The sequence below is a fragment of the Hyaena hyaena genome, unplaced genomic scaffold (assembly GCF_003009895.1).
Source record: "Hyaena hyaena isolate Hyena2069 unplaced genomic scaffold, ASM300989v1 scaffold_396, whole genome shotgun sequence".
Taxonomy (NCBI): domain Eukaryota; kingdom Metazoa; phylum Chordata; class Mammalia; order Carnivora; family Hyaenidae; genus Hyaena; species Hyaena hyaena.
The window spans coordinates 1,226,175-1,241,198 of NW_024081027.1; the positions used below are offsets into that span (position 1 = coordinate 1,226,175).

General features: G+C 54.2%; 1 protein-coding gene across 2 annotated transcripts in view; it reads left to right on the forward strand.

Moving 5' to 3' along the window:
• Positions 1-1,902: 1,902 nt before the first annotated feature.
• INSR (insulin receptor) overlaps positions 1,903-15,024 on the forward strand; it is a 138,271-nt gene continuing 125,149 nt past the window's right edge. For both annotated transcript variants that reach the window (XM_039251635.1, XM_039251634.1), the window contains exon 1: positions 1,903-2,002. In XM_039251635.1, the coding sequence (XP_039107566.1) occupies positions 1,903-2,002 (100 nt within the window). The remainder of the gene's footprint in view (positions 2,003-15,024) is intronic.

Consider the following 15,024-nt stretch of genomic DNA (forward strand, 5'->3'; position numbering starts at 1 on the left):
TCCCCCCCCCCCCCCCCCCCCCCCCCCCCCCCGTATGGCCCAGGATTGTTTCATCAAGGATCCTCTCCCCAGTCCACACTGCAGGCTCTACAAGGAAACCAAGTGTGTTTATTTTGCTCACTGTAAATCCTCATTACTTACTGCATGTTGATTCTTCCATTCGACAAATATTTATTAAGCAGCAGATCTATCAGGCACGGGGTGTAAAGACAGACGCAAAGCGAAGGCTGACAGATTCCTGCGTCCAGGCGACGGGAGGAGATACGCGAGAAAAACCCCAAGGAATTTCAGGAAGAGCTGGTGTGATGTAAAAATCAGGGAACGGAACAAAGGGATGAGGGTGTGGGAGCGTTTGCAAAGTGTGGTCTGGGAAGGCTCCTTGGAGGCGGCGGCGCTGGAGGGACAGGCAGAGGGAACCGCATGGGTGGGGGCTGGAGGCAGGAGCAGGTTTGGTGCGTCACAGACACAGTGGGCATTTGTTTCACGGACAGGAGGAGGCAGGAGAGGCCGCCCCCTGCCCCGCGCCTGGAAGTGTGCCCTCTCGAACTTTCTTGTCCCTCCGCATCCCCTCAGGTCTGACACGCCGGTATTGTTACACCCGCTACGCAGCGGAGGCCAGCGCGCAGGGGGTAAAGTCCCGAGTCCAAGGCCGCACAGGAAGCGAGGCGAGGGCGAGGGCCGGATTCCACTCGGTTCGGGCTTTCCCGCACGAAGGCTCCTTCCCCACCATCGCGCCCTAGGCCCTATTCGCGGACCGCATTTGCCAGACATTCGGACACCCCGGGACCCCGGGTCTGTGTGTTGACAATCGGGCGCGTCCACCTGTGCGGCCCCCGCGTCTGCAGGGCCTCGTTCGCTCTTCTGCGCGCTCGGCCAGGTGTCTTCTCTCCAGCGGCAACCGCAGGCCGCGCCCCGGGCCGCCCGCGTCGCCCCCGCCCCGCAGCACCCCGGGCGCCCTGGGCGCGCGCGCGGCTGCCCCCGGGCCGGCGGTGGGCGGCGGCGAGACGCGCGGGCGGGACTGGGAGCGGGTGACGCGAGCGCAGCACTGAAGGGACGGCCGAAAACCCGAGCGACCGAGATACAGAACATTTTGGTGAAATAGTAAAAAAAAAAATAAATAAATAAATAAATAAAAATAAAAATAAAAACGAGCCTCCCAAAGTCCAAGGGAACGAAATAGCAATAGAAGCGTAAAAGACGGGATCCGCGCCGCTGGGTCGGGCATGTGGGAGCCCCCAAGCTCCGAGGCGCGGGTCGCGGGGCGTCTGGGGCGCCCCCTCGGTCGGGACGCGCCGGGGGCCCTCCAGCGCGGGGCCCGGGGCGCGGAGGCCGGCGGGCGGGCGGGGCGGGGCGGCGCCTCCCCTCCCGGGCCTCTCCAGGGCGCCCCGTCCCTTCCCAGTGCCGATCCGCGCCGCCTTTTCCCGCGACCCGCACGGGGCCCAGCTGACGGGCCGCGTTGTTTACGGGCCGAGCAGCCCTCGCTCCCGCCGCCCGCCCGCCCGCCACTCGCCGGCCCAGGTGCCCGCCCGCCCGTCCGTCTGTCCGCGCGTCCGTCTGTCTCGGCGTTCGCAGGTCGCGGCCCAGAGCGCTCGGGACCCAGAGCCGGGCGGCCGGGGCGCAGCGAGGGGGGCTCCGGGCCCGGAGATCGCGGGACGGGGCCCGGGCCGCGGCGGTCCGAGGTCGGGGCCGCCTCCGCCGGATCCGTAGCGGCCGAGGCCCCGCGCCCCTCCTGGGGCCGCTTCGAGGGCCCCTCCCCGGCGGCGGCTGCGGCGCGCGGGGCCGCCGGCGTGGACGAGAAGGACGCGCGTCCCCCAGCGCGGCTCCGGCGGCCGCCTCGGAGCATGACCCCCGCGGGCCGGCGCCGCGCGCTCTGAGCCGCCGGGACCCCGCGCTCCAGCGGCCATGGGCGCCGGGGCTGGGCGGGGGGCGGCCGCCGCGCCGCTGCTGGTGGCGGTGGCCGCGCTGCTGCTGGGCGCCGCGGGCCACCTGTACCCCGGAGAGGGTGAGTCTGGGGGTCCGGGAGCGGGCGGGGAGCGGCGCGGTGGGGAGGGCACCCGTTGCCAAAATGGAGCCCACCGCCGGGGACCCAGAGCGCTCCTCGGGGTGCGTGTGTGTGTGTGTGTGTGTGTGTGTGTGTGTGTGTGTTGGGGGTGGGGGCGGTGCGCGCGGCAGGGACCGTAGCTTTGGCCCCGCGCGGGGCGGGAAGCCGCTGACCTTGGCCTTTGCCCGCCTGGGCTAGCGGTTCCGCGCTTCGTGTGCGGGCCCCGGGCCGGAGGAACCGCGCCCCAGTGCCTGTCCGGCTGCGGGGGCCTCTCCCGCGCGCGCCTCCGACCCGCACCTGGCTCTCTCTGCAAGCTCGGCTCGCTCCGGTGACGGGACACGCGTTCTCTGTGGGTCCCGTGGGAAGTGGGGTCTCCGGGTCCAGGCGGCCGAATGCCGGGGGCGCACACGGTGTGGAGCCAGAGTCGAGGGTGAGGAGCCTGAGGGTCCCTTGGGTCCCTGCTGCGAGGTGCCCTAGGCGAGGGAACTGTAGAATCTTACCCCCTCCTTAGATCTAGGCCTGAGGACACCCGCACTTCGGATCCCTGTTTACGCTTTTGGGTTCTGTTTCCAGATGTCCGGAGGCAAACGCTAGCGCCTGGGTAACTGGGCCTTTGTTGTAGCAGAAGCAGTGGCGGCTCGATCGTGATTATTATAGTTAGGGCCACCAGATGCCCCGGGCTTATGTCCCTGGACCTTCACACGGGCCCCTGGAGGTTGGTTGTTTGCCCATTTCATAGAGGAGCAGACTGAGGCTCAGGTAGGAGACAGTTCAACTTGCCCTAAAGTCAGTGCGGGAGGGAGAACTTGAACTTTTCTGTTGGTGGCCTGGCTAGGCTCTGGACTGCTGCTGAATGTCCCATGTCTCCCCATAACCCCCCAGCGCCCCCTCCGGCTCTGCCCTTCCTGAAGGGGTCTTAACCCACTAGTCCAGGGAGGCCTGAACCTCAGGTGAGCCTCTCATGCCGGCCCCCTGACTTCCCTCCTGGGCCTCCCTGTGCTGGGTGCAATCCCCAACTCCAACTCTTGGGCTTGAGAGCAGCCCTTGGCGGGGCGCGGGGCAGGGAATGAAGAATCCTTTCAGAGAACATGGCTGGAGTTCCCCACTGGTGTCTGAGGCCCTGCTTTAAAAATATCTGTTGGGTTATTTTTTCAGAATTCTCCATAAAAGGAAATCAGTCATGATGAGGAAGGGGTCAGGGAGGGAAGGAACAGAAGACGCTCCTGAGTTCCCTGGAAGTGGGCAAGGCCCATGAGAAAGCACACCCAGGCCCTGGGGCTGACCACCCAGGTTTGCTGAGCACCTGTCTCAGCTGTGTGGGGGCTCCAAGGCCTGGGTGCTCGGGGTACAGTGGATGCTCATGAAGGGTGGCCATTGCTTTGGGTTCTTGTTCAGACAACCCAAGGCCAGTGTTAGACCCAGTCCAGGTTTTGTGTATGTATGTGAGTATGCACACGGGTACGTGTGGTTCCCTGCTCTTCTGTTCCTTGCAGCTTTGGTAATTAATTGTGGATTTGTGCTTGGGCTTCCAGGAGCCAGTCGATGGATTTACCACTTCTTTACACGTTTGCAGCTTCCGCAAGGGCAGAGGCTTATGTGCCTTTTTTTCTTCTTTAATGTTTATTTTTGAGAGAGAGGGAGAGAGAGAGTGTGTGCACGTGTGCACAAATGGGGGAGGGGCAGAGAGAGAAGGGGACAGAGGATCGAGGTGGGCTCTGCGCTGACAGCCTGACTTAGGGCTCGAACTCATGAACCGCGAGATCGTGACCTGAGCTGAAGTTGGATGCCTGACCGACTGAGCCCCCCCAGGTGCCCTGAGGCTTATGTTTCTTTCGTTCACTGCTACATTTCCCGAGCCTAGAATGGTGCCTGGCACACAGAAGGTGTTCAGTTAAAATGTTTGTTCTTGACTCAGCTCGCAGTCTTCATGTTCTCACCAGTACTCCAAGCCGTGGGTCTTATTCTTCAGCTGATACCTAACTAATATGCACTAATAAGAGCAAACGCTTGGCTGGTGCTGTTCCATATGCTTGGAGTATAGGATCTTGGCTAATCCTCCCCACGGCCCTGTGAGGTAAGGGTTAGTCTCTCTTCTTCCGCAGGTGAGGAATTTGACTTGGATGGGGGAGGAGGGGTGGTACCCAGCTGGCCTGGCTTCGGAGCACTGGCTTCTCAACAAAAGGTTCTCCTGGGTTTGAGCCTCCTCACCCCTGGTCTGCGGAAATGGTTAACAAAATCCTCTCGAATAAATGAGATGTGATGCCCACTCCGAGGTTTGGAAATGACCAGAAACTCTACAGATCATTAATCTCTAATGTCACCAGTAGTGCGTTTTGGCTGGGGGTGGGGGTGGGGGGGCGTGTGATTTTTAAGAATGAAGGACGAGGGGCACCTGGGTGGCTCGGTCGGTTAAGCATCTGACTTCGGCTCAGGTCATGATCTCGCGGTTCGTGAGTTCAAGCCCGCGTTGGGCTCTGTGTTGACAGCTTGGAGCCCGGAGCCTGCTTCGGACTCTGTGTCTTCCTCTCTCTCTCTCAGAAATAAATAAACATTAAAAAAAAAAAAAAAAGAAATGAAGGACTTTCTGGGAGATGTCACATAGTCTATGACGTCTCTCTCGGTCCTTTCTCCCTAGCTGAACATTTCTCCTCAGACTGGCCGGCTGTGGCCTGAGAAAACGGGATCGGGGTGGGGGGCGCCTTGCAAAGGTAGGGCATGAAGCCAATGTGGGATTAATGAAAATAAACGCCCCCCGGGGCTCTGGGGGGTGTCCAGTGAGTCTGCTAATTGAGGTGTGAGAGGCTTTCTTCCAGAGCCAGCTTGTTTCTCAGCTCCTCCTCATTTCTCAAGGGCAGTTCCAGATGTTTCTCTTGGGTGTTCTCTTGTGTGCTTTGGGGCCCTCAGAGCAGCGCTTCTGCTTTCTCGGCAACCTCCTCCAGGTTATTCTTAACCTTAGCCGCTCTCCTGGAGACCTGCCCGTCATCCCTGCGCCACTCACTCACTCATCTCACTCATAGAGGTCATTGAGGTGAGCTCCTGGGGGTCCCTGCTCTACCCCTTTCCATCATGGGCTGCCTTCCTTCTTTCCTTCCTTCCTTCCTTCCTTCCTTCCTTCCTTCCTTTCTTCTTATTATTTTTAATGTTTTTATTATTTATTAATGAGAGAGAGAGACAGCATGAGCAGGGGAGGGTTAGAGAGAGAGGGAGACACCCCAGAATCCGAAACAGGCTTCAGGCTCTGAGCTGTCAGCACAGAGCCCGACGCGGGGCTCGAACCCACGAACCGTGAGATCATGACCTGAGCCGAAGTCGGACGCTTAACCGACTGAGCCACCCAGGCGCCCCTTTCCATTCTTTTTTTTTAAAACAACGTTTATTTATTTTTGAGAGAGAGTGTGCGAGCGGGAGGGGGCGGAGAGAGAGGGGGACAGATGATCTGAAGCTGATAGTAGACCGCGTGCTGGGGGGCTTGAACCCACAAACCGTGAGATCATGACCTGAGCCAAAGTTGGAGGCTTAACCAACTGAGCCCCCCAGGCGCCCATTGACTTCCGTTCTTAATCTGGTTAGAGTCGAGCCTCTCACCTTCAGCACTCTGTTTTTTTTTTTTTTTTAAATATTATTTATTGTCAAAGTGGCTTCCGTACAAAACCCAGTGTTCATCCCAACAAGTGCCCTCCTCAGTGCACATCACCCATTCCCCCCTCCCAGCCACCTTCAGCGCTCTCACCATGTGGGGTGAGATGGTGCTGGGTTGTGGGGGGCTGGCTGCCCTGCGTATTGCACGAGGCTGAGCAGGGTCCCTGGCGCCTCCAGCCACGACATGCCAGTAGCACCTCCTCTCTCCCTGTCGTGACAACCGAATGTGTCTCTGGACGTTGCCAGTCTGTCCCCAGTTGAGAGCAGCCCTGTTCAGGGAGATAACCTTTACCATGTCTAGGACATTTACCCACCGGGGTCCCCGCTCCCTTCTTTGTTCCGGGAGCCCCCTCTGCCTGGGAGCCTTTCCTTTTTTGACTCGCAGACACCCCATACTTCCTTGAACCTCATTCCGCACCACTCCCCTCCAGCCTTCCCCTGCCCGGCCTCCCCTGGTGGGCCCCTGCGGCCCTCTCTCTCCCCTCTCACCCACTGCGCTGCCCACGGCATCTGGCTTGTGTCTCCATCGCTTTGCTTTGCCAGTGGCTCTAGTGAAGGTAATCCCTCACCTCCCAAGTGCTCCCATCGCCTCACCCCAGCTGACCTCTGTGGGTTGGCCACTGCCTCCTTCCTCCCAGGAGAAAACAGTCTCCTGGTGACTTTTCACCTGCACCTGGCTCCCTCCGTGCTCTCTGCTCCCTTCCTGGGCTCAGATGTTAGTTCTGTCTTCATAGACGGCCAATCCCTACTGCCAAGCACTCTCAGCCCAGTTAAAAAAATAAATAAATAAAGTAGGTTCCACATCCAACATGGGGCTTGAACTCATGACTCCAAGATCAGGAGTTAAATGCTCTACTGGCTGAGCCAGCCAGGCGCCCCTCTCAGCCCAGTTTTTAACTTACGTATAGCCAAAGTCCTTCTAGAACTGCAAACTACAGCCTGATCCTGCCTGTCCACGCCTGGTTTTAGAAATAAAGTTTTATTGGCATCGCCGACAGCTGCTTTCGTGCCCTGACGGCAGAGTTGAATAGCTGCGATCGCATGGCCCAGGAAAATAGTTATACTGGGACCCTATACAGAGAAAGTTTGCGGACTCCTGATTCATACCAATGTGACTTGCCTACTTGCATGCGTGGTCTCTGATTCAACATGTGTGCCTCAATGTACCATGCCTGGTACAGCAGGAATTTCCCCGTTACAGAGACAGCTGTATTAAAGAAAGTTAGGCTCCCTGAATATATGGGTTCCACTTTCTCCACTGAGAAGGTAAGAGTGATGTTCCCTCATTAGCCGTGTGCATGGTCTTAGGACTTATGTATTTGGACAGTCATCTTGGCATTGAATGAGGGTCCTTTGCCGTCTGCTTTGTGTCTAGAAGTGGTATCTGCTGTGAGATTTTCTTTCAAGACCCTGAGTGTTAATTTCTATTAAGAATACATATATTGGTGGGGCACCTGGGTGGCTCAGTTGGTTAAGCATCCGACTTCGGCTCAGGTCATGATCTCACGGTTCATGGGTTTGAGCCACGCATCGGGCTCTGTGCTGACAGCTCAGAGCCTGGAGCCTGCTTCAGATTCTGTATCTCCCTCTCTCTCCGACCCTCCCCTGCTCATGCTCTCTCTCTCTCTCTCACAGAAATAAATAAAACATTAAAAAAAAAGAATACATATATTGGCTTATGATTTGCAGCCAGACCCTATTTATGGTTTTTTAAAATTTAAAATAACAAGGAATGCATACTCACTGCAAAGAGATTTACAAGAACATAGAACACAATTATGTGACTTTTAACCCATGTATAGAGTTTTGTGGGGCCGTCCCCTCAACTGGGGTACAGAACAGTTCCATCACCCAAATTCCCACCAGACCCCCGTTTATCGCTACATTATCTCCATCCCTAATCCTAGCAACACTGATCTGTTCTCTGTTGTTACCGTTTTCTCTTTAGACTTTAAAACATATCTTATAATTGAATTCATACTCTTTTTTTTAAAAAATATTTTTATTTATTTCTAGGAGAGAGAGAGAGACAGTGTGAGCAGGGGAGGGTCAGAGAGAGAGGGAGATACAGACTACGAAATAGGCTCCAGGCTCTGAGCTGGCAGTCAGCACAGAGCCCGACGCGGGGCTCGAACCCACGAACCGCGAGATCATGACCTGAGCGAAAGTCGGACGCTTAACCGACTAAGCCACCCAGGCGCCCCAAATTCATACTCTTAAGACTGACTTTCTTTTAAGTTTATTTATTGTGAGAGAGTATGCAAACAGGGAAGGGGCAGAGAGAGAGGGAGAGAGAGAGAATCCTAAGCAGGCTCCCCACTGTCAGCACAGAGCCTGACTCGGGGGTAGAACTCATGAACCGTGAGATCATGACCTGAGCCGAAATCAAGAGTCGAATGCTCAACCAACTGAGCCATCCAGGGGCCCCTAATTTTTTTTTTTTAATGTTTATTTATTCTTGAGAGGTAGAGAGAGACAGCTGAACAGGGGAGGGGAAGAGAGAGAGGGAGACACAGAATCTGAAGCAGGCTCCAGGCTCTGAGCTGGCAGTGCAGCGCCTGATGGGGCTCGAACCCACAAACCAGGAGATCCTGACCTGAGCTGAAGTCAGACGCTTAACTGACTGAGCCACCCAGTTGCCCCTAACATTGATATTCTTAATTTTCATGCTCATAAGCTCCTAATTGCTCATGGATCCCCTATTTGTGAATTTGCCTAGTCGCTAAAATTAATTTGTAACTGCAGCATCAGGATGCGGTGCGCTTTTGTGCTTCCTCCCGGACCTGCAGGGAGCATCCAACCATTCGAATCACCGAACCGACCCATTCCCAGCAGAGGCCAAGCACGACTTTGCTTCTGGCTTTAGCTCTGGGGTTGTGGATTCATACCACCCGCAAAGACTAAACCGAGTGTCTTTTTCTGGCGATGTATTTTCGTGCTTTTCGTTGGTGACTTTGCTGTTGAAAACGGCCTCGCCCGTAGCGTTGATGTGCCGTTTTGAACAAACGCAGGAAGGCTTGATGCGCCTTATGGAGAAAATGCATCGCTGTGTGAGCTCAGCTCAGGCGGGAGCTGCGGTGCTTTGTGCCACCGGCTGTGGTTCAAAGGCAGTGAATCAACGCTGTGGGTGAACTAAGGTGTATTTAAGCAGAAAGGTCTGTAAAACAAGGTGAGGTGTGGATCAGTTGACAAAAGCAGTGGCCGGAGACTTGCAGGAGCCTGACCCTTCTGTAGCTCCCCTGGGGACCTGGTGCAGCCTTTTCCAATCTGTGTTCCGGGGGACCCCACAGCCGTGCTGAGAAAGGACTGTCCTGCACTTCAGAATTCATGAACTTGGGTTTGTCAGGGCCCGTGTAGAATCTTGAGGAACGCGTGTGCTTCTTTGGTCCTATTTTTTTTTTTTTAATCTGTGCAGAAATCCTTGGTTACGTCTTGGAAAGTTTGTGGATGGTGCCAGCCCCCGGCCCTTGTTTCAAGGAGGAGGAGGGGGGTTGTCTCTCCTTTTCTGTGATGCCTGGTACCCAGGGGGTGCTTTTGGGATTCTGCTTCTAGCCCAGTGAGGTTTGCCGCTCCCTGTCGCCACATGCAGAGCGAATAGGAATCCCAATTGAGGCTCGAGCCAGGCTCTGGAGGCTTAAAATTTAATTTCAAATCTGGGTCTTTCTTCCAATCCCACAAGGGCAGGGGGTCGCATCGGCCTGTGTTCAAGAAGAGCAGCCTGGGGGCGGGAAGATTCTTGCTTCTCTCCTGTGCCTTTGTGGGAATGTGGAAAACGCAGGTACTTTCCAAACACTGTGTGTGCCACCAGCGTGGACAAAGGGAGTGTTTGCACATGGAGGGGTGAACGGAGTGGGGCTGCCCGTTTCCTGCAGGCTTTCTGTGATTTCTTGTTGCCAACCTGTTGCCAAAGGCTTCTGTTTCCTTGCAGAAGATCAGAAAGGAGATGAGTCCTGGGGCGCCTGGGTGGCTCAGTCGGTTAAGCCTCCGACTGCCTCCGACTTCGGCTCAGGTCATGATCTCACGGTTCGTGGGTTCGAGCCCCGCGTCGGCCTCTGTGCTGACTGCCAGCTCAGAGCCTGGAGCCTGTTTCAGATTCTGTCTCTCCCTCTCTCTCTGACCCTCCTCTGCTCATGCTGTCTCTCTCTCTCTCTCAGAAATAAATAAAAAAAAAAAAATTAAAAAAAAAAAGAAAGGGGATGAGTCCTGAGATGTTCCTCCCTAATTATATGCGGTTACGTTGTATTAAAGCCGCCTGCTTTTTATTTTTTAAGTTTTTTTTTATTTACAAAGTGTCTTTTGGTCTGCAAGACTTCTCTTGGTTTCTTTCCTGTGTCTTCTCTGGCACTACCCTTCCCATCTGGGAGTTGGAGCTCCCAAGGGGCGCAGAAGCTTCCTGTGACCCTGTGATTTGATGTGCGATGCCCTTGTTGGGACTGAGAAGCTCTGACCACAAAGCTGATGCCTAGATGTTCTGGAACTTTCAGGCTTACAGAAGGTGGTGTCAGGGTAGGCGTGACACCTCTCGTCCCGTGTCCTTAAATATTGTGCTCTCTGCCCCCCACCCCCGACTTTTCTCCTCTTGGCTGCTCCATCTCCTCCTGGTTATGTCACCAAATGTCACCAGCATCTGCTCCTGTCCCCAAGCTCCAGACCCATATCTGGGCATGCCCCGAAGTCCTCACAGACTCAACGGGCCCACCCTGTGCCTGCTGTCCTCTCCATCCCACACCGGTCCTGTCTCAGTCTCCCCACGTTCATTAGCCACTGCCTCCCGCTCCTCCCTCCCCTCCTCCACCTCCCTGGGCACCAAGGGACGCCAATTCCCTAGTGTCTCTGTGACCTCGCCTCTGTCCTCACACCCCCTCCCATGATAGACCCCATTTCTTCGAGGCCAGAGTGCCCCGTTCAGTACTTCCTCTGTTTTGCTGCCGCCGGGATTCCTCTACTTCCTACGTGGGTCCTTCGGCAGCTGCCAGCTCGCCGCCCTCCCCTTGGGGTTCCCTGTCCTTCATGCCTCAGTGTTCTTGCATGTGCTTGTGCTTCCTGCGCCCCACGCGCACTCCTTCCCCTCCTTTGCCCGTGGTCACCTGCTTCTTCCTCACGGGACCGGGTCAGAGGTCTCCTTCCTCTTCCCTGCCCAGCGCCGTCATCCACCCCTCCCCCTTCCCTTTCAGTGCAGCCGGGGAGTGACCGGCCGGGTGCCCACCGACGTTGGTCTGCCCGCTGGAGACGCGGTCTAGTGAAGCATTGACTATATGGGTAAATGAAGTCACGCTCCAAGCGTAGGTGGGAGAAGGGCTTGGTATGCGTCTGTCCAGAGCAGGAAGCAAAGTCTGTAGCCCCCACCTCTGCAAATTCCTGTGTTGAAGCCCACACTCCCCAACGTGACTGTATTTGAAGATCAAGCCTTTAGGAGGTAATTTAGGTTAAATGAGGTCAGAGTAGAGCCCTAACTTGATGGGATTGGTGCCCTTCTAAGGACTGGAGGAGAGAGATCTCTTTCCTTCGGCATGGATGCAGCGAGGGAAGACGATGGGACACAGCGAGAGAGCCTGCCAGCGAGGAAGAGAGCTCTCCCTGCGGACTGGCCACGCTGGCTACCTTGATCTTGGACTCTCAGCCTTCAGAACTGTGAGAAGTAAATTTCTGTTGTTTAAGCTGCCCAGTCTATGGTCTTTTTGTAGGGCAGCCCTCACTGACTAAAATGAGAATCTGGATCAGAATTTGCTCTGGGGGCGCCTGGTGGCTCAGTCGGTTAAGTTTCCGACTTCGGCTCAGGTCACGATCTCACGGTTTGTGAGTTCGAGCCCCTGCATCGGGCTCTGTGCTGATGGCTCAGAGCCTGGAGCCTGCGATTCTCTGTCTCTCTGTCTCTCTGTCTCTCTCTCTCTGTCTGCCCCTCCCCTGCTTGTGCTCTCTCTTTCTCTAAGAAATGAATAAACGTTAAAAAAAGAAAAAAAGAAAAGAAAAAGAATTGGCTCTGAAACACAGCAGGGACACAGGCCGATAAGATGGGCGTGGGTCTGGCTTTCTTTGAAATTGCTGGGGGAGGTCCACTGTGCTCATGGGATCCTCTCCAGCCACAGTCAACGGCCCCGAAGAAGGCATCCGATGGCGTTGGTTCTGAGGTGAAGTGCTCAGTGGGGAGAAGAATGGGGTCTCGTGCGGGGAGTCCTGCTGGAGAGGGAGGGTCAGGATGGGTAGATTGTCTGTCTGTCTGACTTGAGGACCCACCACGTCCCTTGCGGACCTTGTTTAAAAATGCAGATTTCTCGGGCCTGGCTCCCGGACATTGGCTTACTTGGTCTAGAGCTGGGCTAGGAATCTGCATTTCCCTCCTTCAGTGATTCTGATGCTCACCATCCAGAGGCCACACATTGAGAAACCCTGTGTGACAGCTGAGGGCGCAGGTGCAGGTGGCCTAGGGGCCTGTGTGTGACGGGCTCAATTATGTCCCTCTTCCCCAGAGTCGTGTGTTGAACCCTTAACTCCCAGAGGGTGACTATTTGGGGTCTTTAAAGAGGTAATCAGAATGGGGGCATTGGGATGCCTGGGTGGCTCAGTGGGTTAAACATCCGACTCTATCTTGGCTCAGCTCATGATCTCCTGGTTCGAGAGTTCGAGCCCCAAGTTGGACTTTGCCTGACAGCACAGAGCCTGCTGGCTATTCTCTCTCTCTCTCTCTCTCTCTCTCTCTCTCTCTGCCCCTCCCCCACTCTCTCCCTCACGCATGCTCTCTCTCTCTCAAAATAAATAAACTTAAAATAAAAAGTTCATTTAAAAAAAAGAATGTATTCTTAAAAAAAAAAAGAGGGCATTACAGTGAGCCCTAATCCAGTGTGCCTGGTGTCCTTAAAAAAAGAGGAGGGCGGGACACAGACCTGCGCCCACAGAGGGACGGCCGTGAGGACAGAAGGAGAAGGCAGGCACCTGCGCGACAGAGAGAGGCCTCAGGAGACGCCGACGCGGCTGACACCTTGAGTGTGGACTCGAGGACTGTGAGGAATGAGCCAGTGTTGTTTAAGGAGCTGGCCTTTCCGGCAGGCAGAGAATCTTCCAGATGCCAGACACCGCGGTGTGCCCGAGTTCTAGTTTCTGCAGCTGACAAACCTAGGAATTAGTTCTGTGAGCTCGGGGTGGGGAATGAACACGGACTCAGGGCTTTGATCACGCTGCCGCCCTTGTTCACGGGGACCTCTGGGGACCCAGAGGTGGACAGGGCGGCTCGGTTCCACGGCGGGAAGCCACACGTGCTGGGTTTCTAGTGTGGCCAGGGACCCAAATCCGGGCCTCGGCGACACGGGACTCCTGAACTGCAGGGTGTTAAGACTGGTAAGGGTGCAGAGAGGAACGTGCGGCCCCAGAAAAGGTCACCAGGGAGCATTTGAAGAATGTGGAGACTCAGGATCAAGTACATTCATGAGGGAACGCAGAATGTGTTCAAGCTCAGCATGGCCGGAACCTTCTAGACACCTCCTTCCCTGCCCCTCCACACTTTCTCCTTGCCTGCTTTGATGGGTGAGAGAAAACCAGGGAGAAGGGACTCCCTCCCTCCCTCCCCCTCCTTCCCTCCCTCCTCCCTTTCTTTCTTTCTCTTTTCTTTCTGTCTTTCTGTCTTTCTTTCTTTCTCTGTTTCTGTCTCTTTCTCTCTTTCTGTCTTTCTCTCTCTCTCTCTCTTTCTTTCTTTCTTTCTTTCTTTCTTTCTTTCTTTCGAGAGTGACAGAGAGCAAGCGGCGGGGGGGGCAGAGAGAGAGGGAGGCAGAATCCCAAGCAGGTTCCCCATTGTCGGTGCAGAGCCCCAGCTGGACTCTGTCTCACAAACCATGAGATCGTGACCCTGAGATCATGACCCGAGCCGAAATCAAGAGTCAGATGCTTAACCAACTGAGCCACCCAGGTGCCCCAGAAGGGACCCTTTCTAAGAGCGCTCTTGTGTTAAGTCTTCTCTCCTGGAAGACCCTCAGATTCCTCTGGCCAGGCATGAAATTCTAGATCAGCACTGCCCACAAGAACATGTTGCTGTGAGGGGAATGTTCCGTGTGTGTGCTGTTTATTGTGGTGGCCATTGTCCGCATGGGGCTCATGAAGCTGTGGCCGCCGGTGTGGCTGAATCTTTACTTTTATCTGACTTCCATCCATTTAAATATAGAAAAAATCAGTGCTCGATTCTGTCGTTGGAAAGCTCTTTAGTGCGTTTGGAACAAGTTGGGGAAATGAACCTATGTGTTGAATGATACACTTCATGAAATCTATACATAAAGGTGGAGTGTTTCTGCTGAAAATTTAACATCTGAGTGGAGACATTGCTGCATGGCATTTTGGAAGCTTACTGTGAGAAAAAGAATCTTGTGGAGTATCTCAATAATTTTTTTAGTATTATGGGGTGTCCAGTTGGCTCGGTTGGAAGAGCATGTGACTCTTGATCTCAGGGTTGTGAGTTCAAGCCCCACATTGGGTGTAAAGATTACTTAAATAAATAAATCTTAAAAAAATTTTTTTGACTTCAGTGTAAATATATTTTATTTATCTATCTATCTATCTATCTATCTATTTATATCCAAGTTCGTTAGTACATGGTGCAACAGTGATTTCAGGAGTAGATTCCTTGATGCCCCTTCCCCATTTAGCCCCTCCCCCCACCCTCTCCAGAAACCCTCTGTTTGTTTTCTATATTTAAGAGCCTCTTATGTTTTGTGCCCCTTTCTGTTTTTATGTTATTTTTGCTTCCCATTCCTTGTGTTCATCTGTTTTGTATCTTAAAGTCCTCATATGAGTGAAGTCATATGATATTTGTCTTTCTCTGACTACTTTTGCTTAGCATATTACCCTCTGTTCCATCCACTTAGTTGCAAATGGCGAGATTTCATTCTTTTTGATTGCTGACTAATACTCCATTGTATATACACCACATCTTCTCTATCCATTCATCTGGCGATGGACATGGGCTCTTCCCACGCTTGGGCTGTTGTTGATAGCGCTGCTGTAAACGTTGGGGTGCATGTACCCTTTCGAAACAGCACACCTGTGTCCCTTGGATAAATACCTCGCAGTGCAGTTGCTGGGTCATAGAGTAGCTCTATTTTTGATTATTTGAGGAACCTCCATACTGTTTTCCAGAGCGGCTGCACCAGTTTGCGTTCCCCCCAAAATAATTTTTTTAGTATAGCTTACACATTGAAGTGAAATTTTTGGGTACATTGCATTAATTAAAATATATGACATGTTGTCTTCCTTTTTTTAAAAAAAAACCTTTTTAGAGAAAATTTAAAATGCTGGAGGGCATCCTCTCGCGTTATAGTTTAGGTTGACTCAGGTGGTTGCTAGTGACTTGCTAGGCTGGAGAT